The 27,490-nt window shown below is 41.5% G+C and overlaps 2 protein-coding genes across 4 annotated transcripts; one reads left to right on the top strand and one right to left on the bottom strand.

Moving 5' to 3' along the window:
• Positions 1 to 6,904: 6,904 nt before the first annotated feature.
• MRPL17 (mitochondrial ribosomal protein L17) lies at positions 6,905 to 18,421 on the bottom strand. Its single transcript, XM_063439584.1, has 3 exons — positions 18,162 to 18,421; positions 8,972 to 9,040; positions 6,905 to 7,403 (listed from the first exon to the last, which is right to left on the bottom strand). Exons 1-3 carry the CDS (start codon positions 18,333 to 18,335, stop codon positions 7,125 to 7,127), a joined length of 522 nt encoding a protein of 173 aa, XP_063295654.1. The 5' UTR covers positions 18,336 to 18,421; the 3' UTR covers positions 6,905 to 7,124.
• Positions 18,422 to 18,436: 15 nt separating this feature from the next.
• ZNF410 (zinc finger protein 410) lies at positions 18,437 to 25,883 on the top strand. 3 transcript variants are annotated; one of them, XM_063439582.1, is made up of 10 exons: positions 18,437 to 18,749; positions 20,198 to 20,272; positions 20,810 to 20,945; positions 22,372 to 22,563; positions 22,696 to 22,887; positions 23,017 to 23,176; positions 23,426 to 23,607; positions 24,015 to 24,104; positions 24,194 to 24,292; positions 24,830 to 25,883. In XM_063439582.1, the coding sequence occupies exons 2-10, from the start codon at positions 20,240 to 20,242 to the stop codon at positions 24,940 to 24,942; spliced, it is 1,197 nt and encodes a 398-aa protein (XP_063295652.1). In that variant the 5' UTR covers positions 18,437 to 18,749; positions 20,198 to 20,239; the 3' UTR covers positions 24,943 to 25,883. The 3 variants fall into 3 exon arrangements, with proteins under 3 accessions (XP_063295652.1, XP_063295651.1, XP_063295653.1); XM_063439581.1 differs by having other exon boundaries at positions 18,437 to 18,802; XM_063439583.1 differs by lacking the exon at positions 18,437 to 18,749 and having other exon boundaries at positions 20,810 to 20,964.
• Positions 25,884 to 27,490: the final 1,607 nt, after the last annotated feature.

Raw genomic sequence — 27,490 nt, 5'->3', positions numbered from 1 at the left:
TCTTATCCCCCAGCCACATAGTGCGTCACCGGATCTTATCCCCCAGCCACATAGTGCGTCACCGGATCTTATCCCCCAGCCACATAGTGCGTCACCGGATCTTATCCCCCAGCCACATAGTGCGTCACCGGATCTTACCCCCCAGCCACATAGTGCGTCACCGGATCTTACCCCCCAGCCACATAGTGCGTCACCGGATCTTACCCCCCAGCCACATAGTGCGTCACCGGATCTTACCCCCCAGCCACATAGTGCGTCACCGGATCTTACCCCCCAGCCACATAGTGCGTCACCGGATCTTACCCCCCCAGCCACATAGTGCGTCACCGGATCTTACCCCCCCAGCCACATAGTGCGTCACCGGATCTTACCCCCCCAGCCACATAGTGCGTCACCGGATCTTACCCCCCCAGCCACATAGTGCGTCACCGGATCTTACCCCCCCAGCCACATAGTGCGTCACCGGATCTTACCCCCCCAGCCACATAGTGCGTCACCGGGTCTTACTTACACCGTGGACTAATTATCATAGAATGAGCAGCTGTATTCTGCTTCAGAGCATCCTCTCCACCACGTTCTGTCTGTCTATCTTTAATAGAGCGAGGAGAGAAAAGAGAGTTATTCACAAAAGTGAGAGTTCTAAGTGAATTCTAAATTTAAGGTGAAAATGGCCGAACTGGAAAAATGTGGCCTTTATTTTAAAATTAATAATTGAAAAACTTTGATAAATCTCCACCAAATGTATTGACACTGTAGAAAAAAAAAACCTTTTGGTAAAATAATAAATTACAACAAATGATACATTTTCATAAACAACAAATCAAACATAAGGTTTATTTACTAAAGTAACCAGAAACAGATTTTAGGACAAAGTCAGATTGCCACACTGTCCTGATTTAGTCCAATCCCGAGTTCAGGTATCCTGTCCGCCATCCCAACTTTCCCCAAAAAGCGAGAGCGCCTCGAGACACACGATGCTCTGGGCACTAGATCCCTGGAGAGGGTCTGGGTGACGTTAATGGTCCACTACCCACAGTGATTGAGTTGGGTGTTTATAGACATTATCCCGAGCGGTTACTACTCATAAAGCACTGCACAGAACCAGATATCCCCTTCGACAGGGTGGCCAGGTGCAATATGTTCCTTAATCCACCTCATTGCATGAAAAGTGCTCCCCTGCTGTACGTAGCATTCATATTCTTCAGGAACTAAATCAATTCATAAGACAAGGAGGACTACTGATCGAGTATTCGATTCACATTCTGAATATGGTGTTACATTCATCAGGGAAGCACTTTCCTGCCTAACCATAATATGAGGCAGAAACAAAACAACATGCTTTATCAGGCAGCACTACATTGGTGAACAGAAAGCAGACTTGTTTCTAACTTGCTGTTACATACTGATATAATTAACCTGTCAGTGAAGCATGTCACACACATGGTATTATATGTAGGTATTAGAGCACCATCTAGTGTTTATTACCGAGAATGCACGTACATTGAAGAGAACAGAGCTTCATTTTAACTGGGTACTTTAACACCATAACCACTTCAGTCTGCTTTACTTTATTTATTTTTAAATGCTGCCAATTACAAGTTATAAACACCAGCCCCAACATCTGTCAGTCGGCCAACCAGGAATGAGAGTTCTGGGCTGAACATGTCAATCCAATCCTATTTTTAGGGTGACAATCACATTTGGAAAACGTGGCAGAAATATTCAAAAAACTATATTATTGAAAAATTATGCCCAGGGCAAAAAATAAATGCAAATTTTTTTTACAAAAAAAATCTAACAGTGTTGGCCAAAAATTAGAAGAAAAAGTGTTTGCAATCCTCCCCCCTCATAGTCTTAACATACAGCAGCTGCTGTGGACTCTGCAATAGAAGTCCCCCCATTCCTGGCTGCCAGGTCTCCCCCATTCCTGGCTGCCAGGTCTCCCCCTAACTCCTCTTTCAGGCTCAGAGCACAGTTTACACAAGTGCCATGTGGTTGAGAGGCCAAATGTTGGTCTATGAGAAAGGACAGCATTAGCTGCAGAAACCAATATAAGGTATAATTGTATGGTTCAGGACAGGAATATTGAAAAGAAAACCTATTAAATCCACATTTTATTTAACTGGCCAAACTGTTATTTATCAACCTAGCAATCCAGATAACTAGAATTATACATTATGTTTTCACTAACCTGTGAACACACTCTGAAGGTCTGCAAATTACTGTCTATGAACAAAGTATATGGGAAACCAAGCCAGTGCATGCAGTCAAAATGTAATATTACAACAGCTACATAATATACAAATATACAATGGGGGGGGGGACACACAACAGAGACAGACACTATGACAGAATCCCATTAACTGCTGTGTACACCCTGTGAAAATGTCAGACTCTAACAATGGCTACTGGGAGTTATAGTCACAATTGGCCAATGTTACCTACCATGTGCTGTGAAGGGGTGATTGGACTACTTGACCTCTGAACCAGGAAGTAGAGCTCCTGATCACATGACTAATATGACTTGTTTCTATAGTAACCAGAAACCTGGCCTGTCCCAGCAGGTGAAATTAAAATATCACCAAATGAGAATAGGTGTTTTTTTTTTTCTCTTCTGCTTTTTGGTGACAATATATATTAATTTTCCAGATCCACCGTGTTTCCTGGATATAGAGTACAAACAAGAAAAGTTCAGGAGAATTGCTGCGATGGAACAGCCAGACCTTAAAACTAATCAATAAATCATGACGGGATCAATAGGGATCTGCATTTATTAATAGGAAATTGTTTAATTCGCCGATAAATGTTATGCTTCGTTAAGGTGCATTCCACACATAAAGTACGACAGCTTGAGAAGTTTCTTTATGTATCCGGAGTCTGTCATTTCCGTTATAAAAACGCAGAGGTAGGTGTGGCGAAACCGACCTCGCCACGTGTCCTTGGAGGGGGCTGCTTGCCCGCCTCTTGCCTTTGGACTATGGACCAGACTTTATGTGAATGTGTTAACCCAGATAGCTATGCCATGGAGCCTATTCATATAATGAAAGACTATGGGAAAGACTTTAGCTCCATGGCAATTGTACTGTGTGAATAGGATCTGCGCGCTATTCGGTAGTTTTGTGCGCTCAGATCCCAGCTATCTGGGGATATGTGAAATGTCTGTGTGTTATGGATAAAAAGTAACTGTCTGTATTTTAAAGTATGTTATGTCTTTTACTGTCTTTTTGTCTGCCATGTGGGTAATGGAGTTTTGCCTCAGTCCTTGGAGATAATTAGATTCCTTCCTCAATTATCTCCAGGCCAGAGGGGAGGGATTGTGAGGCATTGGGGGAGGTAACCGGTCTGAGCTGGAAAGTCATGCTGACAGGGGTTTTAAAAGATACTATTACTAACTTTTGAACCCCTGGTCTGATTCATGCCATTTTTTAATATGTTGTTCCCCTGAATGGATTGATTGTGGATATGTATTTTTATGTGAATGTGATGTATGGTTTTAGAGTTATGAAAGTTGGGTAGAAAGTATGTTTTAACTGTATGTATAATTGGGTTAAGTGTTAATCTAAGGGGAGGAGATGTGTGGGAGGTAACATCTATGCTATTGGATATTTTACACCTCCCCTGTGGGCAGGCTTAAATGTGTAAGATGGAAATAAAAGCCAGGCTGGATGTGCCAGTCCAGAGTTCCTGTTTTACCCTCAAAGTGATGTGTCGTCTCATTATTGGGGGGAAGGATTTATTGCATGCTGTTCCAGTTGACTGCTAGGAGTACAAGCCTATTCGTATGGTTCCTATTCAATGGTCTACAGCATTCATATGCTTGGGAGAATTTAAAAGGTTTCTCGGATTCGGTGATTGTGGTGTCTGCCAGAGTGCTTGGAGTCCTCAGGAAGCACTAGGAGCATCCATTAACGGAGGTACCAAGTCGGGGTGCCAGGCGATCCGTTACAGTAGGCTTACCAAGGCCTATCACAAGCTGTGTTTTTATATACCGGTACATGAATACGTGTATGTTTTATTTGGGTTATATCTAATAAACTGTCAAAAAATAAACTCAGTGTGGTCGTAGCTTGACCTCCAAGTGGGGTGGACTTGTGATCTCTGACCAATTTGGGGGTGCTAATTCTGTCAAGAGACCTAATCCAATTGTGACCAGTGTGCTGAGCGTGTCAGGGAATCCCGGTGAAACGAATAGAGACTTCACCCGCGAGTTCACTCCACCGGGAACCCGAGAAATTCTATTGCAGACAGAACTGGGTAAGATGGCCGACCTCCCCACTCTCTATCTCCTGATACCGAAGAGTAGCGCTCCTACCTCCCACTCGCTAGACCAGCGCTCCCCAATGGACTGTCCTGAGCTGTGTCACCCTTACTTACTTACTGCTGTAGGTTGCCTACGTGCCCTATCTCAGTCACCGCCAATATTTAAGATCGCGGCCACCTCCGTACATGACATGTGAGGCCTGGGCCTGTCTTGGCAGCCTCATTGTAGCTCTGCAGATTCCATCCTGCAGTGCCTGGAGGGGAATCTTCTGAGACTTCTGGTTATAACTTATGGACATCGAAAAGCATCTAGGTACCAGCCGCAGAAAGCCAAACATAGTAGCCTGATAACAGGAAGGAGGAATCCCCCTCGGGACGCATTGGACACACAAACCTTTCCACACGCTAAGGTCCACCAACCTGGGTCAAGGACCTCCCAAAGTGCCTTTGTCCACCGCCCACATCCGGGCCGACCCAGGCTGAAGGCCGTTCAGAACATTACCCCACTTAATCAGGCACATAGATGGAGGGCCTATTGCCACTCCATACGATGGACCACCAGGAACCCCTGGCCATCTCGAGGAAAAAAAAGGGATTTGGACTATACCAGTACCCGAGCACGTGGCTTGAGGCTGCAAGCCTTCGATTGGAACCGGGGTGGGGGAGAAGCCCTACATCACCAGAGATTCTGCCGCCAGTAGCAGGAGAAGCTGGTTTTCCTTTTTGGAAAAAAAATCCTGGGCAATTGCTGCCTCTGGAGTTTAGTTCAAATGTAAAATGTAATTTGCTTAGGAAGTATAACCAATCTTAGACTATAATTTCTGCTGGTTATATTTTCCTAAACAGTATGTCTGTAATAAAATTATTAATATTACACACTCATAAGCACACTAAGCCAACACTCACCACACTCAGCCAGCCCCTGCACAATCACACAGAGGTACACTCAGGTGTAATGTTTAGGGCCTTCTTTGATTGTTGCACTGGAGCCCAGGAGGTCCTAGTTAGGCATTTGTGTTTGAGGATAAAGCCATAGATACCAATCTTTGCTTTGATTTGTCAAACGGTTTGAGAAAAGATATTTGAAGAATATTGCACAATCTAATATGGCTGCAGAACCACATGACCAATCACATTTTCTTAAACAAATCTGAAAGTTGATCACAACAATTTGTGTTTAGCATTCCAGGCGCCAGGGATTTGTTGGCCCATTCAGCCCAAGGTGGTCAGCCGCCTATGAGTGGAGGCTGGCGGTCGGTCAGCTGCCCGGCTAGAGGGAGAGCATTTGCGGTCGGCGAGCCATCTTAATGACAGCGTGGGCGGGAGGCTTCTGGAGGATTAAGACAGATGGGCAGGCGCAAGGGAGCTATATCCTCCCTCGCGCGTCCTCCAGTGATGCCGGAATATGCCGTCATTCTGGCCCCAGCATCACTTAACATCGCTCTATTCAGCAGAGTAGGGAGATGACTGAAGCCCCACTGGACCCCAGGGAAAGCCAAATTACTCCAGCTCCTGGTAGGGAGGCTGGGTGGTCACCTTAATATGTGTTGTTATTGCAGTGAGAGTGAATGTGAGTGTGAGTGCTTAGGTGACTGGTCCCCCTTCAATCACACGTGTAAGGGGTTACTCACCTTTTTGCCCCATGATGTGCTGGCCCTGTCTACATGACTGTGATCATCAATCTTGATGATCTCAGCCAATCCAATGCTTTCCCATAGGAAAGCATTGGTAGGCTATTGCACATGTGTGGCAAAACGCCATGCTGCGCCAATCAGCGTCTCCTTATAGAGATGAGTTGAATCAATGCATCTCTACGGGGAACATTCAGCGCCTCCATGCAGAGCAGGTGCTATGTACTGTGCAGCACTGACCCAGGATGCATTCTAGAGGCTGTCTGAGAGACTTTCACTAGAAGTGTTACTAGGCAACAATGAAAAGGCAGGGTTTACATTTAAAAGTGGAGGGACAGGTTATAAACACGAGAACGACTCCATTAAGCTGTAGTGGTTCTGGTGACTATAGTGTCCCTTTAAGAATTGTATTTTTGACATTGAAAAACCTGGCTCCTAACTTTTTTTGCTGGCTCCTAGATTCAAAGAAAATTTGTCAAGCCCTGGCAAAAGCAGTTCCACGGAAGATTTCTTTAACATGTGATATCAGTCACCAAAATGGCTACAATACCAGGTGATCTCTGATGCTTTTGTTGCAAAGGATATAGTGCACGTTTTCAAATCTTCCACCCAAGGAATATGGCTATTAGAGGCATTTAAAACAGGCAGTACAATAATAATAATAATACAATCAGAATCTTTACAAAACAATAAGCTGCCCAACAGCTTTCTTTCTGGGCCACTTCATTATAATACTTAGTAGTATTTTGTCCTATACACATAAGAGTTTTGGTAAAATTGGAAACATTTTGAATTAGCTTCTGCCTTTTTATCTTGAACTTGCCTACCAGTCACTCTTTACACTTGTTGGAGATTTCTTTGCAATATGCAGATGATGTCTGTGTTCGAGAATACCTATTGGTGCCAGCACAGACTTTCCGTAGACCCCCTCTGTACAAGCACATGCTGAAAAGAACACAGACGATATAACAGCTTTATTTGAGAATAAATCCCTTCCATTTTTACCCCAGCCCCCAGCATGTCATTTGCAATGGGGAAGACCCTTTAAAGAAAGGTTTCCATAACCCCATGTTCGAAGTTTACCACTAGCAGAATGGAAAGAAATGATGGTACATGGATGAAATGATTGTTAGATCACATAATTAAATAAATCTGCAAATCTGAAAAGATGGTAATTTTAAGGTGATCCAGATGAGTGCAGCTGGAGACAGCATTGATTGATCAAGCCGAGCATTACAATGGGGCTGCACTGGCCGGCTTCGGAGATGCTGAAACCTGGAGTTTCTTTTCTAGACGGTAGCCCAACAGAAGCTGATTCAGTAGAGTTTTATCACTGTCCAGTTTCCTCACAATTAGAGGGGGAAAGGGATTTCCTTTGTACTCAATTACTGCCATTTTGGCGCGATCCAGTCTCTCTCTGTTGGGAATCTGATGCATGCTAGTGTAGCCGCCGTGTGAAGAACCGAAGCGTGGAACTAGAGTCTTAAACAGCTTGTGAATTAGATCTTTTTCCTGGCAAAAAAGAAAAACAAATAGTATTTGTGATATTATTATGTGTGACTCTAAACAGGCATTGCAGAAATACTCGACCAGTTTGCCCACTTCCCCCCATCCATCGCAGACTGCAGGGAACACAGTTTAACGAGACTACAACAGGCTGAAGGAGAATATTGGATCCCAGAACACAGACAGTAAAGGTCATTGCTGGGGAAATAACTGCAGATGAAGGTGGGCACAGATGCTGCTGTCACACAGGTCACTTTTAACTATGTAAATTCCCATTCTATGAGGTCTTTACTGGCTGGATAGAATATTTTGCTCGGGTGATGGATAAGAACAAATATACACCACAGACTAAAAGGTAATAGCTCTGATTCATTCACCAACTCCGATCTTGTCTGAGGCTTCAGAATTACTAACACCAATTTATAAATGTCACGGGAGCAGAGGAAGCGAACACACAAACCCAGCCAGTGGCAGGAGGGGTTTGAATAGCCACGGCTTACAAACATTGGTTCATGTCACCCCCGTGCGCCAGAAGGTATGTGCACAGCTAATTTCATGTCACCAACAATGTCAAAAAGAATGAGACTAATACTAGGATAAGTCATCAATGACGCCAGGTTGGAGAGAGCTACATTTTGCTACTGAGACTGATATGTGATAAAGCTTTTGAAAAAAAACAAACAAACAGGATATGGTAAAATGTAAGTTTCCTATAAATCACCGTTCATACTGCAATATTACAATATCTAGTCAGCTGATATTGTATTACAGGGACCCATGTGGCCCCTTACCAGAGTACCAGCTTTACCTGGCTGATGGCGACCCTGCAGACAGCTTAGAGAACCACCAATCATCAAGCAGGTCACTTCATTTCAATGAGCTGATTTGGATGCAGTGTCCTGTCATTTTAACCTGCAATGTAAATCACTACTATTTTACAGAAACTGCCATGTGTACCTGGAAGGGTTAAACACACCTCTAGTGACTGTTACACTGACAGCCACTGGACACGCTTCTGCCACAACCACTGAAAAAAATTCACTTACGTGACGTTGCAGCCCTCAAAGGAAAGCAGTGATCCAATGCTTTCCAAAGGGTGGGCATGTACACGCAAAGTGCTTAGAGCAAATGAGTATCAGGTCCCCAATACACCTTTCTGAGCAGAATTAGTTCGGACCAATGCAGAGGAGGCCATGCCTCTTAATGATGTCATGGAGGGAGCGTAGAATACAATGATTTCCTTTGGGAAAGCTTGGATGTGTGTGCGCATGTGCATCAGGTCCACAATACTCCTCATACATTGTGGACATTGGAACATTGCGGAGGAGGCCATGTTGTCGCTGAGGGGAAGTTAGGTGAGAAAATGTAGAGTGACGAAGGCTGCAAAGCCCTGGAGTTGCATATAGTATCTGCGAATGGATACTTTCATTAGTTATCAGATGTCTAAAAACATAGAACAGCATGGAGCAATGACCACATTGTATTTGTTTGCACTTTTCAAACTACTGGCCTGGATAATATTTTATCATGGGACGCATAAATGAGCTAAGGAAATAACCTATTAAAATACATACCGTCAACCAAAAGTCAGCCATCTTCATAGCTTTGACATCAGTGTCTCCACACTTCCCATAATCAATCAGCTGCAACACAGAGAGATCAGGTTCCTTATTATTGCACACAATACATCACCCAAAAATACACTACCTCCCTTTAGGAAAGTAAATAACGGTCAAGCAACCTATAAAATACCACTCTCCCCACATGATCCCAGAATACAGCTCGGATATCATTACATAGCAGGTATTAGATCTGGATAGAATGCAATATTCATCTACAACATACCATGGATGTGATATAATATAAATAACTCCTTTGCCCCTGGGGACCCCTGTATATAACAAGGAATGATATTAAATAGCAAAGTATAATAATATAATATAACAATTTAACCCTCCGCCCCCCGGGACCCCTCTATATAATAATGCAATAATAACATGTTTGTTATTGGTATTTATATAACGCCAGCTAACTCCGCAGCGCTTTACAATATTATGAAAGGGGGACATTTACAATCAATGAGACAATTACACCGTGACACAGGAACAATAGGTAGATGAGGTCCCTGCTCAAATGAGCTTACAGTCTACAGGAGGTGGGATACAAATACACAACAGGGCAGCAAGGGTGGCAGTTACCAAAGAAGGTGGAAAAGTAGCAGAGCTTTTAGGATAGCAAGAGACAGATTTGGATAAGTATAGAGAAGTTACTCTGGGAGTCCATAAGCATTTCTAAACGTATGTGTTTTGAGGGACTATTTAAACAATTAAAGACATGGGGAAAGTCTGATGGGGGTAGGCAGGCTGTTCCAAAAAAAGGGAGCCGTCCGCAAGAAGTCCTGCAAGCGCGTGTTAGTAGTAAGGGTGCGAGCAGCGGACAGAAGAAGGTGGTCACCGACAGAGCGGAGAGAAGGGGCATATCTATGAATCAGGGAAGAAATGAAAGAGGGGCTAGAGTTGGTTAGAGCTTTATAGGTAAGGGTTCGTATTTGGAATTGACACCTACAGGATACCGAAAGCCAGTGTAAGGATTGACAGAGGGGCGAGGTAAGGGAGGAGCAAAGGGCATTCATTACCAATAGTAGCGGGGCAGTTCGGCTTTTGGGGAGACCAACTAGGAGAGAATTACAGTAATCCATGTGAGAGATTACCAGAGCATGAACAAGCTCCTTAGCAGCAACTTCTGTGAGAAAGGGGTGGATGCGGGCGATCAATTTGCAGGGAAAGCGAAGGAGGCGGATCAGCATTATGAGGGAGAGAAATAAGAAGCTCCGTTTTAGAGAGAATGAGTTTCAGAAAGCTGTAGGACATCCAATCAGACATTGAAGAAAGGCAAGCAGTGACACGTTGCAGAACCGCAGGGGAGAGATCAGGGGAGGAGAGAGATATCTGGGTGTCATCGGCGTACAGGTGGTAGCAGAATCCAATGGAGTTAATGAGTTTTCCAAGAGCGGCAGTATAGAGAGAGAACAGAAGGGGATCAAGAACAGATCCTTGGGGGACTCCAACTTAGACAGGGTGAGAGAACGAGGTGTCATTACAAAAGGAGACGCTGAACGAACGTTGGGAGAGATAGGAGGAGAACCACAAGAGGACAATGTCACAGAGACAGCGTGATTGAAGAGTTTGGAGAAGGAGGACGTGATCAGAATTAGTATGGAGTAGTGGCCTTTGGGTTTGGCTGTGATTAGGTCATTTGTAACTTTAATAAGAGCAGTCTCAGTAGAGTGGAGGAGGCGAACGCCAGATTGAAGAGGATCGAGGAAGGAGTTGGAATTTAGGAAGCGAGTCATACGAGTAAAGACAAGTCTTTCTAGAAGTTTTGAGGAAAAAGGAAGCAGGGCTATGGGACGGTAGCTGGAAGGGGAAGACGGGTCTAGAGATGGCTTTTTTAGGATGGGTACGACAGTAGCATACTTAAAGGGAAACTCCAGTGCCAGGAAAACAATCCTTATTCCTGGCACTGCAGGTCCCCTCTCCCTCCCACCTCCCAATCCTCGGTAGCTGAAGCGGTGAAAACCCCTTCAGGTCACTTACCTGACACCCCGCCGATGTCCCTTGGCGGTGGATCCGGGTCACCGCCGCTCCTCCTCTTCATTACGTTGGCCGGTGGGCGAGGCTGATTGCCGCGCATGCGCATTAGAGCTCCCCATAGGAAAGCGACGCTGGAGGTCCTCACACAGCGTGAGGACGTCCAGCGACGCTCTAGCACAGGTTTTCTATGCTCTAGAGCAGGAAGTGCACTCTAGTGGCTGTCTAGTGGACAGCCACTAGAGGTGGAGTTAACCCTGCAAGGTAATTATTGCAGTTTATAAAAAACTGCAATAATTACACATGCAGGGTTAAGGGTAGTGGGAGTTGGCACCCAGACCACTCCAATGGGCAGAAGTGGTCTGGGTGCCTGGAGTGTCCCTTTTAAGGGGAGCAGGGACAACACCAGATTAAAGATAGTAGTTTAGGATGTGTGCTAAGGATGGTACAAGACAAAGGGAGACAGATCTGATAAGGTGGGAAGGTACTGCATCAAGCGGACAGGTGGTGGGACAAGAGAGGAGAAGCGAAGCCTGTGCCTCGTCACGTGTTCTTGGAGGGGCCTGCTGGCCAGCCTCTTACCAAAAGACTATGGGCCCTTTAAAAAAAAAAAAACAAAAAAAAACGTTGTGAACAGACTTGGTTCATGGTATTTTATATTTGGTTGGGGAACCGAACAGCCGAACAAACCGGAGACCACCCTGGAGCTTAAGACTAATTGCTAATTTGTTTAGCAATTTCCACCACAGTGTTCTAAGTGTTCGTCTGGGTGGCCGCAATTCCTATGGACGACCATGAGGTGGTGGCCATCTTGTTCCCGTGAACGCAGGCAACGGTGTTTGGGCATGAATCTCATGGAACTGAAAATGGACACAAAAACTCCCGAACACCGCTGGACTTCCAGCATCGCCTGCGTTCAGTTCTACAACACTTAGAAAGGCACTGTTCGGTGGAAATGTTTCCACGAATAAGGGGATCAAGCTCCAGGGTAAGAATATTGACTCTGTTCGGTAGGTTGTTTGTTTTTAAACTACCAAACTAGACCGACCGCAAGCTCTGATTCTCTGGAACTGTTTTGGGCATGGGACCATGCAGGCGGTCGGTCAAATTATGACTTCCAGGCAATTCCTGAACCCCTGAACTGATCTGGGTGATTTTTGGATATGTTGGTCACTGAGATAGGGGATATCAGGGGATGTAACTTGTGTGGGGGGGATTGCATGTTTTAAAGGTATTTTTGGAGTTTTGTAAAAATGTATGTTTTCTGTGCTGGAGATAATGGAGTTTAGTACACTGTTGACTCAATTATCTCATAGGCATAAGGGAGGGATTGACCTATTTTGTATGTGAGTGTCCTGGACCTGAGAGCCAATGTAATTGTGTATATGTTTTTACTCTCAGGTCCAGGGGGGAGTGCCCCTTGCATGTGGACCTGCATAGAAGGTCAGTTGTGGCTGCCATTAAAGAGATTTGTTTTACCCTTCATGAAGTCTAGGCTCATGTTTGGGGGGATTGGAGAGCTATATTCACTCTGGGGGTTGCTATAAATCACTATACTCCCTTGGATCACATCAATTGCTCTTATAAGAGCAGCCTGCTTTGCTCTCTGGACTAGGAGAGGTCTGCCCACTGGAAGCTGGATCCTGGTCTTGGGTCCAGGGTGGGTGGAGGACAGCGAGACCCCAACCAAACTTCAGCGGTTTGTGGGGTTTACGGTGGTTATGGTGTCCAGTGCGGTGCTTATGGTACTCAAGGAATACTAGGAAGCAGCAATTGACGGAGGTACCCTGTCGGGGTGCCAGGCGGTCCATCACAGAAGGTACGGTCCAGGTGTGGTTGCAAGAGGGAAGAGCAAAGGGGAGAGAATTCTTTCCTTAACTGTTCAATTTTGTCGGTAAAGTAGCATGCAAGGCTACCTGCTGAAAGGTCAGTTTGAGGGGAGGCGTGAAGCGGGCAAAGGAGAGAGATAAAGGTATTAAAGAGACGCCTGGGATTGCGTGAGCATGAACTAACAAGAGAAGAAAAGTAGGATTGTTTAGCAAGGGTGAGTGAGGGCTGTGCTATATGAACACAAAATTAAGTTATAATGGAGGAAGTCTGACAAGGTGCGGGCCTTCCTCCAGCAGCGTTCAGCTGAACGGGAGCATCTCTGCAGGTAGCGGGTCGATTTAGTGTGCCAAGGTTTGAGACGCATCTTCCTTGAGGTGCCTCTTTGTAGCGGGGCTGCAGCGTCCAGGGCGGAGGTGAGGGTAGCATTATATGAGGAGATAGCCAGAAAGGGACAGGAGAAAGTGGGGATAGCAGAGTTTGTTATGGAGATCAGCTAAGAGTTGTTGGAGGTCAAGAGAATACAGGACCCTTCTGAATTGAGGGGGGTTAGGGTGAGGGTGCTTTCAAGAACAAATCATAAGAGGCTGTGATCTGAGAGAGGAAATGGAGTGTTGTGGAGCTTAGAGATCCTGCATGCATTAGAAATAAAAAGATTGAGGGTATTGCCAGCTACATGTGTGGGAGTATTAGCCCACTGTGATAGGCCAAGGGAGGGGGTAATAGAAAGGAGTTTGGAAGCTGAGATCAGGGGTGGGTTAATGGAAGGCAACGTAACCAACCTGGCCATTTTCAATGTAAAAATATTTGACCCATATATTTGACCCTGTAACTTTCAAAAACGCTATAAAACCTGTACATGGGAGGTACTGTTATACTCAGGAGACTTTGCTGAACACAAATATTAGTGTTTCAAAACTGGAAAATGTATCACAACAATTATATCATCAGTAAACGTGCTGTTTGTGTGTGAAAAATGCAAAAAAAGTCACTTTCACTGACAATATCATCGCTGTGATATGTTTTACTGTTTTGCATCACTAATATTTGTGTTCAGCAAAGTCTCCCGAGTAAAACAGTACCCCCCATGTAGAGGTTTTAGGGTGTCGTAGAACGTTACAGGGTAAAATACAGTACTAGCAAATTAAATTCTCTGGACTTTCGGCCTGGGTTGGCAGGCAGGTCCCTTCAATTGCAATCAATAAAATAACTTAATTATGTAAAAATATTACATAAATACGCACGTAGAATTTAAATATATATGCATATTTATATATTTGAAGTCTACGTGTATATTTATATAATTATTTATGTAATTTTGTATATGGACATATGAATAGTTTGTATTCTTTTTATTTATTTATATATACATAGATATATATACAATTTAATTCTAAGTGTATTTTGATATAAATATATATATATTAATATCAAAATACAGTTAGAATAACATTTCGTATAGATATATAATTTTTTTTTAATTTTTATTATTATTTTTACATGTTTAATTTAATTTAAATTACTTATTATTTGTATTTTAGAATGATATATATATACAATATATATAGTTATTATATATATTATATATATATACACGTGTGTAATTTAATTATAAGTGTATTTTTATATTAATATATGTACATATTAATATAAAAATACACTTAGCATGACATTATATATATGATATAGGTATAATATATATATATATATATATATATATATATACACACACACACATATATAATAATAATTTTTTTTTTATTAACATTAACTTTATTTTATTTTTAGGATTTTACACTAGCAGGGAGACTGTCCCCCTGCAGGCAGACACATGGACACCTATTGTGACCATGTGGTCGCCCTGTTGGGCGATCACATGGCCCCAGGGGTCCTAATCCGCCATGGGGAGACTGTCTGGGCTGCAGGCAGTCTCCCCACACCGGGAGCACCGCCGATCGCCGCCGGGGGAACGACGGCGATCGGGTAAGTACATTTTAAATTTAGGACGGTTCAGGACCTTCGTCGGTCGGCAAGGGAAAAATGCAGATGACGGTCCTGAACCGTCTAGCGTCCTCAAGGGGTTAAAGGCATATTACATTCACCATAACTACTCCTGGTGATCTATTAGATCGAATCTAATAATTTTCTTTTAGAGAAGTGGTCAAGGAACAGACTAGGGAAACCAGGGGGGCGAACGATAACAGCTATGTTAGCAGAGATGGGTTTTAACAGACGAATTGAGTGAATTTCAAAGCTGGAGAAAGATAGGGAAGGGGTGGGGGGCTGGGGGCAGAGTTTTAAACGAGCAGTGGGGTGAAAGAACTGTCTTGGTGACCGCATACATATATAATAATATAACAAACACTATAATAATATAACACAGTATAATAATAATAATAATATAAAAGTATTACATAACATAGTATAATAATAATATAATAACACAGTATAATAATAAATATAAAAGTATAATATAACAGTATAATAATAATAATAATAATAATAAAACACTAATAAAATAGCAGTATAATAAAACAGAATGACAAAATAACAGTATAATAATAATAATAACATTGTATTAATATAACAGTATAATAATGTTATAATATGACTTTATAATAAATAAAACAGTATAAAACTAACATAACATTATAATATGACAGAATAATAACAGTATCATAATAATAATAATAATAATAACATGACAGTATAATAATAATAAGACAGTACAATAATAACATTATATGAATTTTTAATAAATAAAACAGTATAAAATTAATATAACATAATGACAGTATAATAATAATAGTAACATTATAATATGACAGTATAATAATAATAATAACATTATAATATGACAGTATAATAATAACATTATAATAATAACATTATAATATGACAGTATAATAATAATAACATAATATGACAGAATAATAAGAACATTATAATATAACAGTATAATAATAATATTATAATATAACAGTATAATAACAGCATTATAATATAATAGTATAATAATAATAACATTATAATATGACAGTATAATAATAATAAAAATATGACAGAATAAGAATTAACCCCTTAAGACCGGAGGGCGTACAATTACGCCCTATTTTAAGCCGCTCTAAATGCTGCCAGGCGTAATTGTACACCCTCCGTTTTTTTCTAACCTACCCAGTTGGAGGGGACTCCCATGGAGCCCCCCGCGGCACGTCCGCCCTCCAGCAGTCCCCACGGCCATGTGAGAGTGAGGTCCTTGCGAGGACCTCACAATCACATGGCCGGGAGAGCTGCCTTCTGCATTGCCAGCAGGGGGACTAACTGTAATGACAGTTAGTCCCCCTGCTGGCTGGAAATCAAATAAAAAAACCTGTCTAGGTGTATTTTTCTATTATATATATATATATATATATTAATTCTACACATATATTTATGTAATATTTTTACAATTAGCGGGACCTGCCTGACAACCCATGCCGAAAGTATAGGGAATTTAATTTGCTAGCACTATATTTAACCCTATAACTTTCCAAGACACCATAAAACCTGTACATGGGGGGTACTGTTTTACTCGGGAGACTTCGCTGAACACAAATATTAGTGTTTCAAAACAGTAAAATGTATTACAACGATGATATTGCCAGTAAAAGTGAAGTTTTTTGCATTTTTCACGCACAAACAGCACTTACACGGACGATATTATTGCTGTGATACTTTTTACTGTATTGAAACACAAATATTTGTGTTCAGCGAAGTCTCCCGAGTACAATAGTACCCCTCATGTACAGGTTTGATGGTGTTTTCAAAAGTTACAGCGTCAAATATAAGGCTTGTGTTTCATTTTTTTCACATTAAAATTCGCCAGATTGCTTACGTTGACTTTGTGACCCTATGGTAGCCCACGAATGAAAATTACCCCTATGATGGCATACCATTTGCAATAGTAGACAACCCAAGGTATTGCAAAAGGGGTATGTCCAGTCTTTTTTAGTAGCCACTTAGTCACAAACACTGGCCAAAACTGGCGTTTTTTGAATTTTTCACACACAAACAAATACTAACGCTAACTTTGGCCAGTGTTTGTGACCAAATGGCTACTAAAAAAGACTGGACATACCCCATTTGCAATACCTTGGGTTGTCTACTATTGCAAATGGTATGCCATTATGGGTGTAAATTTATTTCCTGGGCTACTATACAGTCTCAAAGGCAACGTAACCAATCTGGCGAATTTCAATTTCAAATGTAACACGCTATATTTGACCCTGTAACTTCCCAAAACACTATACAACCTGTACATAGGGGGTACTGTTTTACACGTGAGACTTTGCTGAATACAAATATGTGTATTTTATTGCAGTAAAAGCAAACAGTATTATGACATTGACAGTTAAAATGTCATGTAGAACTAAAAAAATAACAACATTTCTTATTTTCTCCCATTTTTTTCATATTAAATTATGTTTCATAGCTAAATATTTGATATTAAATGAAAGCCCTTTTTCCCCTGAATAAAATGATATATAATAAGGGGAGGTGCATTTAATATGAAAGAGGTGAATTAGGGTTGGACAGACATATAGCGCAAATGCCAGGTTTTGTTTACGTTTTGTTCTGTTCACAACGTGTACATTTGGCTCAGTCCTTAAGGGGTTAATAATAATAATAATAATATAAGAGTATAATAATAATAATAATATAAGAGTATAATAATAATAATATGACAGTATAATAATAATAATAATAATATGACAGTATAATAATAATAATAATATAACAGTATAATAATAATAATAATAATAATAATAATAATAATAATATGACAGTATAATAATAATAATAATATAACAGTATGATAATAATAATAATATAACAGTATAATAATAATATAACAGTATAATAATAATAATATAACAGTATAATAATAATAATAATAATAATAAGACAGTATAATAATAATAATAATATAACAGTATGATAATAATAATAATATAACAGTATGATAATAATAATAATAATAATAATAATATGATAATAATAATAATATAACAGTATGATAATAATAATAATAATATAACAGTATGATAATAATAATAATAATAATAATATGATAATAATAATAATAATATAACAGTATAATAATAATAATAATATGATAATAATAATAATATAACAGTATAATAATAATAATAATATAACAGTATAATAATAATAATAATAATATGATGATAATAATAATATAAGAGTATAATAATAATATGATAATAATAATAATATAACAGTATAATAATATGATGATAATAATAATAATAATAATAATAATACTATGACCCTGTCGCCCTCTCACCCTGTCTGCATATGGCCGCAGTTCGTCCGCCCGGGCCCAGGTTGTCTCGATCCGTTCATGTCTGACGAGCGCAGTGAGGAGGTTCCTGAGGAGATCGAGCCTGGAGCGGGGACCGAGCCCGATCCGCCGAGCGACTCTCCCGTGAGAGATCAGGAGCCCCGGGAACAATCGCATGGCGGCAGCAAGGACTCTCCTCCCCGGCTTCCGTACAGCAAAGCTGTAACCTTCCCGGTTTCCGTACAGCAAAGCTTGAACCTCCCCGGCTTCCGTACAGCAAAGCTTGAACCTCCCCGGCTTCCGTACAGCAAAGCTTGAACCTCCCCGGCTTCCGTACAGCAAACCTGTAACCTCCCCGGCTTCCGTACAGCCCAGCTTGAACCTCCCCGGCTTCCGTACAGCCAGGCTTGAACCTTCCCAACTTCCGTACAGCAAGAAAATAACCTCCCCGGCTTCCGTACCAGTAAAGACAGCTTTCCGGCCACTGTACTACAATTCCCGGCATCCCTTGCCAGTGAGCGTAGCCACCCGGCCGCCGTAATGGGGATCTTCATGTATTGTCGCCGATAAAAGCTCCTGGAGACTAATCCGGTAACCGATCGACCGAAATGGGGACCCACTGGGAGGGAACAACCAGGGGCCAGGTAGGAGAATCGTACAGCCCCCTCCCTGAGCACAATGACAGCAGCCCTGGGTCCCACCATCAATAACCATCACACTGGGGGTGGAAGGGTTAACCCATCAATAACATTGCTAGAGACTGGGGGTGGAAGGGTTAACCCATCAATAACATTGCTAGAGACTGGGGATGGAAGGGTTAACCCATCAATAACATTGCTAGAGACTGGGGGTGGAAGGGTTAACCCATCAATAACATTGCTAGAGACTGGGGGTGGAAGGGTTAACCCATCAATAACATTGCTAGAGACTGGGGGTGGAATGGTTAACCCATGAATAACATAGCTAGAGACTGGGGGTGGAAGGGTTAACCCATTAATAACCATCACACTTGGAGCATTGCTAGAGAACCCATCAATAACCATCACACTGGGGGTGGAAGGGTTAACCCATTAATAACCATCACACTTGGAGCATTGCTAGAGAACCCATCAATAACATTGCTAGAGACTGGGGTGGAAGGGTTAACCCATTAATAACCATCACACTTGGAGCATTGCTAGAGAACCCATCAATAACCATCACACTGGGGGTGGAAGGGTTAACCCATTAATAACATTGCTAGAGTCTGGGGCTGGAATGGTTAACCCATGAATAACATAGCTAGATACTGGGGGTGGAAGGGTTAACCCATTAATAACCATCACACTTGGAGCATTGCTAGAGAACCCATCAATAACCATCACACTGGGGGTGAAAGGGTTAACCCATTAATAACATTGCTAGGGTCTGGGGGTGGAAGGGTTAACCCATTAATAACATTGCTAGGGTCTGGGGGTGGAATGGTTAACCCATTAATAACATTGCTAGGGTCTGGGAGTGGAATGGTTAACCCATTAATAACATTGCTAGAGTCGGGGGGTGGAATGGTTAACCCATGAATAACATTGCTAGAGACTGGGGGTGGAAGGGTTAACCCATTAATAATCATCACACTTGGAGCATTGCTAGAGAACCCATCAATAACCATCACACTGGGGGTGGAATGGTTAACCCATTAATAACATTGCTAGAGTCTGGGGTGGAATGGTTAACCCATGAATAACATAGCTAGAGACTGGGGGTGGAAGGGTTAACCCATCAATAACCATCACACTGGGGGTGGAAGGGTTAACCCATTATTAACATTGCTAGAGTCTGGGGGTGGAATGGTTAACCCATGAATAACATTGCTGGGGTCTGAGGGTGTAAGGGATAACCCATGAATAACATTGCTAGAGACTGGGGGTGGAAGGGTTAACCCATGAACTAGAGTCTGGGGGTGGAAGGGTTCCTGTCCGTTCAGTCGGTTTAACCCATTAATAACCATGCTGAGAGTGGGAGGATGGATACCAGGTAATTGAGTGTCCCTTGTCATTAAGGTGGCTTCTTCACTGGATCCATCAGAGGCCGGGGCTGTTCCAATGTTATCAGACGACTTACAGGCAAAACCAGAGGTAAGTGTCACATCTCGGTTTGAGGTTTATTCTACCAATAATTTTGTTTACTTTTATTTTGCCTGATCATGTCCTGCATATTTCTCGTAATATAAAACATGGATTTGTTTTGACTTTCATTTCCTAGCTTTGAAGTTATTGCCTGTTAAGCTGGGGGACTGCTCCTCGTTATTAACCTCATTTGCTTTACATTCTAACTAACATCTCGCTTACTAAAACAATCACACTCGCAGCCTTATTCTTTAAAGTAACAATTCAAATTCAAGGTTAAAATAACTGGACTGGAAAAATCCTTGAACTCAGAGATGCTGCCAGTTTAAAACGACTCTAGCCTTAAATTAGAAATTCTCCCTTTAGTTAATAAGGTGGGATGACGAGGACATAGACACCAGTCTCTTTTAGATTAACAATAAGGCCACAACAACATTTTCTTTAAAAAAATCTCTTTCCTACTTGAATATAAAGTGAGACTCCAGGAAAGTAAAATCAAGCTTTATTAAAGTACCAGAAGTAAAACTTGCATGTGTTATTTTGCAGCTGCTGGTTGAATTTGTACAAAATGCGTCAATTCCACTTGTAGAAGAACTTGTGGAAAATGATCCCAAAGATTTGCCATGTCTGTCTCCCCTCCCTGAAACCGATACGTCCCCGGGTGCTTCACTGCTATTATCAGGTAGAACTATACAAATACAGTAAGTAATATGGCAGCAATGTTTCTATTCTGGACTGGTTTTTATTTCAGTTTTTAAGTGGTGGGGGGCGGGGGTTATTTTGTTTTTTGGAGAGTAGACTGCAGAGGAGAAGTGAATTATTTAAAGTTGGGAATATTTTAGCATGTACCTGCAAAATTTAAATCTCTTTAGTTTGGAAAATGGCGCCTCAGAGGGGATATGATAACATTATACAAATATATTTGGGGCCAGTACAAACCATTATCTGGAAATCTATTCATAAACAGGGCTAAACATAGGACACGAGGTCACATATTTAGACTGGAAGAAAGGAAATTTGATCTAAGGCAAAGAAAAGTTTTTTTGTTTTTTTTATAGTAAGAGCAATAAGGATGTTGAATTATCTGCCTGAAGTGGTGGTTTTATCAGAGTCCATACAGATATTTAAACTGCAATTGGATAAATACTTGCAAAAACATAACATACAGGGATATAATTTAGTTGGGTAATAGCTGCTTGATCCAAGGAGATATCTGACTGCCATTTTGGGGTCAAGAAGGAATTTTTTCCTAGTTTGTTGCAAAATTGGAAGTGCTACAGACTGGGTTTTTTGCCTTCTTTTGGATCAACAGCAAAAAACAAATGTGAGGAAGGCTGAACTTGATGGACGCGAGTCTCTTTTCAGCTTTGTAACTATGCATGGTAAATATAAATTGGGATTTCCGTAACTCCTGTTTGGCATAGCATGACTGCTAGTTATTGTGATTTTTAAAGGGAAACTTGGGTAAAGTCACCCTTCATTTTGAAACTTTGTAAAGAGAACAATAACTGTAATAAGAGGTGGCCATTTATCTGAACAGTGTAATTTATAGTGTCCCAATCTCACCCATCCACAGTTGCTCGAGTCTAGTGAATGATTCTGGTTTGGCTGTGTTTCCAGTTCCCATAGACTCCAATGGGTTCTCCACATCTTAGATAGTAGTTCATAAGAAACTAATATTTCTTACATGGTGCACAAATAAATATCCAGAACACTTTTAAATATTACAGTTTCCGTAAGTGGGGGCAAGACATGCTGTTCTTATGAATGCTATTCAAACAAACCAGCATTTCTGGTGTTCTGTGTCCGACGAAGTCTGTGGTGAATTCAAGAAGTATAAGGTCTATTTGTAAAGCACGGGGCATTTAAACCCTTTGGAAAATGAGGGTTAATCTGTGTGTTTCAGGATGGGCTTGATAGGTATTAATGACTCTTGAATCCTTTTCTATTTTTTTTCTGATATATTTTTCCTGTTTGTATTAAACGATTCAAGATTTAATTGCATGTAGGGTAAGAAGCAGAGTAGTTTTTTTTGTTTGTTTTTTATTCCATGCTTCTGGTGGGGTGGATGGTTGCTATAAGATGATGCCAATCCCATACTGTTGCAGATACCCCGGTGGTTCAAGAGATGCCAGCAAAGAGCCCAGGTTCCGTTATGTTAAACAGCCTTCAGGTGGACATTGACACCCGGGTGGAGAAACACCGTGCCCTTCTTTCACCCACTGCACCTTCAACGCTACTTCAAGATCTACCCGCTAGTGATAACTCCTCTTTTATTCTCCTAAACCTGGCCAGAGCAGGTAACGTGTATCTGTCTTACCAACTTTTCGATAGAATCACTTATTCTTTTCTGCTATTTAGAGTCTTACTTCTGCTGTTTTATGTTTGTTTTTCCCCAATGACCTTTTCTAACATTTATTTTCTCTTCTTAGGGTTAGGATCTCCGTCCGAGCACTTGGTTTTTGTTCATGATGATGTTGAGGATTCTGGGAATGATTTCCTTTCCAATGACTGCACTGACAGTAACACACCATGGTTCCTTCGTGTTCAAGAGTTGGCACATGATAGTTTAATTGCTGCTACTCGGGCACAGTTGGCAAAGAATGCGAAGACTAACTGCAATGGTAAGCAATCTAATCATCAGCAGGCAGATTAATGCTCTGACTGACATAACATGCCTGTTCTAAATAGATTAATGGAGTACCGAGCCTTATGCATATGTAGATTTAATTTCTATGTTTGCTGAATTTCAGGGGAGATCACTCTGAGCATGTCCCCTGATGCAGACCTAAGATCATCCCTCACAGACCCACATTTAACTCACTCGGAGAAGCGACTGCACTGTTCCTTTAATGGCTGTGACCGATCCTTCGTATGGGCAACACACCTGAAATATCACCTGAAAACACATAGGTATGTCTGTGACTTTACTATTTCTGAAAACAAGTCATTTCACATGGACATTGGTTTGAAAATAGACATTACTGTTGCTTATCTGAAAATGACTTAACTCCTAAATGGCAGAGAATCGAGCAGTGAGACTGCTGGGGTATGATTTGTACACCAAAACTATGTTATTAAACTAAAGATTATTTTGGTGACTACACGGCCCCTTAAGGTTATTCCCTTTTAATAGAAGCCAGTTATTTGTTTTTGTTGCAGGAACGATCGTTCGTTCTCTTGTCCGGCTGAAGGCTGTGGAAAAAGCTTCTATGTTCTCCAAAGGCTAAAAGTTCACATGCGCACCCACAATGGCGAGCGTCCTTTCCTGTGTCCTCAACATGGCTGTGGGAAGCGATTCACCACTGCTGGCAACCTGAAAAACCACACCAGGATCCACACAGGTATCTCCCACCTCCGGATTGGCCTCTGCTGCAGCTGGCATTAAGGGTATTACTTCCTATCCGGGTTATCCAGCAAAGGGAGAAATTCTAGGAATGTAAAGTGAATATCATATTGGAGGCCAAAATGTCTGAGCTAGAAGCAATTCTTCCAATTTCACTATTTTGGCCGTACATCTGAAACATTCTCACTTTAAAGAATAACTTTGTATGTGAAGGGTGAATTCAGCAACTTACAGTAAATTGTAACCAAATTGCACAATTTAAGCAAAAATAGCTAATTTTGAAAGATTGTCCTGACTCTGTTATAGCCACAGTTTGGCCTTTCTGTTTTCAGTCCCTTATAATCGTTTTTAAGTGAATGAACCAGATCATGTTCCTTGGTACAGTTGCTGTTTGTCCCTCCACAGGGGAGAAACCTTACCTTTGTGAGGCTGACGGCTGTGGACGGTCTTTTGCTGAATATTCAAGTCTTCGAAAACACATGGTGGTCCATTCAGGTATTTCATCTTCTAAGGCATGATCCCAGTGATGGTGTCTGTGTTAACACAGATGTTGCTGACCAAGTGCTTTCATATTGTGAATATAGGAATAAAGTCCCATCAATGTTCGGTTTGTGGGAAGACCTTCTCTCAGAGTGGAAGCAGAAATGCACACGTTAGAAAACATCATCCGCAAAGCTCTGCAGGTAAGTGAATCCAATACACAGCGTTATTTACTATAGGGTGAACTACCAGCAATCTTAATGAATTTCAAATTCTAGGCCAAAACGAAAATCTACATGACTTGGAGATTTTTTGGCGCTCAGTCTTTGTGGCTTAAACTCTGACATTTTCTTTGAAATTCCCAATAAACGATAACTGTTAGCCGGAAAATCAAGGTGGTAATGGTAGTAACTTCATGTCATTCACATAATTTACTGATAAAATTACCAAAAAGGGGAAACAAACCTGAAAACGTTGTTGCCATTGTGCGGTCCATGTTTCAACTGAACAATTATCCAGGCACTGTTTACACAGAAAGGATCTCTGTTACGGCCAGGTCAAGCTGGGCTCTGGATTTAGTTCCTGTTGTTGTTTTTTGGACAAAGGGAGTTTAGCATTGGGGACATAACTCTGTAATATTCCAGCCTATCTTTGTAACTGTCCCCAGAAAGTTTCAATGTAACATTGTGATATTATCACTTACAACTAATAATTACAAATTAATATCTGATGTCTTACAGATGAAAATAGTTCAGCTGATCTTGGCCAAGACCCTCTGCAGCACACACCTCTGATTTCTGGTGCTACTCGAACTCGCACATATGAAGAAGATGTGTCTATATTGTTGAATTAGTGACTGGGTATCTGCACTTGGCTGGACAATGTTGATAAAAGCAATTTTAGGAGCACAGAGGCAGACCTATTCAGAATCGAAACAAAGGAGGTTTAAGTGAATATGTGTAAAGAACATGTTGTATGGCTTGTTTGGGTGAGCTCATGCACAGTGGTATCTATTACTGCAAAACTTCACACTCTGCTCCATGGGGGCAGGCCAGGGGCTGTGCATTCTACTTATGCGGGCAGGCCAGAACCTGTGAGGTGCACTCTGTACCTTGAAGGCAGACCAGAGGCTGGGCTGTGCGCCCTGCTCTGTGGGGGCGGGCCAGAGGCTGTGCGCCCTGCTCTGTGGGGGCGGGAAAGAGGCTGTGCGCCCTGCTCTGTGGGGGCGGGAAAGAGGCTGTGCGCCCTGCTCTGTGGGGGCGGGCCAGAGGCTGTGTGCTCTGCTCCAGGGGAGCCATGGGCTTTGAGTCCACCTTTACTTGTTTTCTGTATATGTTCTCATTCAGCAGGATTGCCTTGATTACTATTAAGCTCTTTAGTCAAATGGTGCATCAGAGTAAGCAATGATTTCACCTATACTTCAACTGTTAACACATCTTTGTATTCCTTTTAGGAAAAAGTACAGATTAACAGAGGTAAACTGCTTATATGACAAAATAGAAGTGAAGTTTAATGTAAAACTTTTTTCATTAGCCAAATAAAGCAGAGCTGCTGCCTCCTCCTCACGAGGACAGCTACTTATTGCCATTCCCCTTGTCTGACTTATTTGTGGAAATCTGTCAGTCATGAACTTTGCACTTTCATTCATCTAATTAGCTTTTTGTTCTCAGTTGATTTCTATTTGTCATATAAGCAGTTAAATAGAAAAATATTTATGTTCCATTTAAATAGGTATTTGAAAAGGATATGACTGTAGGTGTTTGCACAGCTGCACAATAAACAATTTTCACAGCAGATCCTTTTTTATGTGTGTGATAAGACTTGCCAATTAATGGGGAATTAAACAGGAAGGAGATCACAAAACACTCAGAAGGTCGGCTTATTTACACTGACTGCACCTCCCCCTCAATCCTGAAATCGGTGGATTGCAACATATCTCTTTTCATGAAACCACTAAGCAGCCCCTGGGAGGTGACCTGGCAGACTCTCCACTGGACCACCAATCGGCACTGGTCGCCATGCTCTGGCTTTAGTCCATGCTGCCAGTTTCATTCTTTTGGCAGGTCTTCCACGTTTGTTGGGACAAATGCCCTATCGTCATGTTGTATAGTACATAAAAAAACAACTCTACATTACAAGAAAACATGGTGGATCAAGCTCTTCTACATAGTATCATCTAGTGTAAATTTCTGTATTGCCCATATAGCTGGGGTTTTTTTTCTGCGTAAGTGCTGTGATTGTTCTGTAAGGGTCCAGCTTCCTGAAGAGCAAGCGACTGTCTCGACACCTAGCTCTGCTGAGCCCTGCCGCAGTACTACAAAAATACATCCTCCCACATCCCAAGGGTTGTACCTGCAAGTGGCAGGGACTGTTCAAGTGCTCCATTGGTAAGAAGCATTTGAAGAGAAACCGGCTCCAATCTTTCAATAACTGTCACTATTCAATATATATCACAAATTTAACTTACAGAAATGCCACCCCCATTAACCTACCCTATAGATCCTGGAAAGTGACTATTACGTCACTTTAATCCTATAGTTACCAGGTTAATTGTCCCTAATAGAAACGGAAAAAAATTATTGAAAACAAGTTTTCTCTAAACTGATTTACTGTCCTGGCTGTAAGAACCTACAGACAGACTGCACATATTTAGAGAAACTGTGAGACAGAAAATAAATGGTGAAATGATACATAATATTTATTACAAAATGATTTGAAAGACTGAGAACACAAGACTAGCAGCAAACACTGGTTGGAAAATGCCATAAAATAGCACAAAGAGGGAAACCACACACAGTGAGTTAATGGATATTAGATCACAATCACCCAGGAAAGCTATTTGTGCTGAATGAAAGCTAACAATCTTCTAAATTCTGTTACATACAAAGTGTCTAATCTCCATAATCTGCTCTTCAAAATGTGAAAACACATATCAAATATGCAGGACTAATATCCATGTGGGACTAGTGTTATGAATTGTATATTAGAAAGCTCTTCATGGTGTTGTGTACCGTCCTGCAGAGTGGAATATACAACGCGCTTGTGTATACACATTAAGGTAATATCATTGGTTTAGGACAGGGGTAGGCAACCTTTTAGCAGCACCGTGCCAATATAGGATTGTGATGTCCTGTAGCGTGTATTTTTTTTTTATAAATCGAGGTGTGTGTGCTGCCGTATTCTGCTTGTGTTTGTACTGTAATTGCTTTGTATCATTGTATTTGTGCGTATATATGCAGGGCTGTCTTTAATAATGACTGGACCCTGGGCAAAGCATTTGCTTAGGGCCCCCTGGACCTTGTCCCCCCCTTCCCAAGCATGCAATCACGTCCTACACCTCAATACAGTGGTGGACCTAAAGTAGAGAGGTGCAAGAATTCTTGGCGGTCTCCCTGTTGCAC

The sequence above is a fragment of the Pelobates fuscus genome, chromosome 13 (assembly GCF_036172605.1).
Source record: "Pelobates fuscus isolate aPelFus1 chromosome 13, aPelFus1.pri, whole genome shotgun sequence".
Lineage (NCBI taxonomy): Eukaryota > Metazoa > Chordata > Amphibia > Anura > Pelobatidae > Pelobates > Pelobates fuscus.
This window is presented reverse-complemented; position numbering and strand designations above follow the sequence as displayed.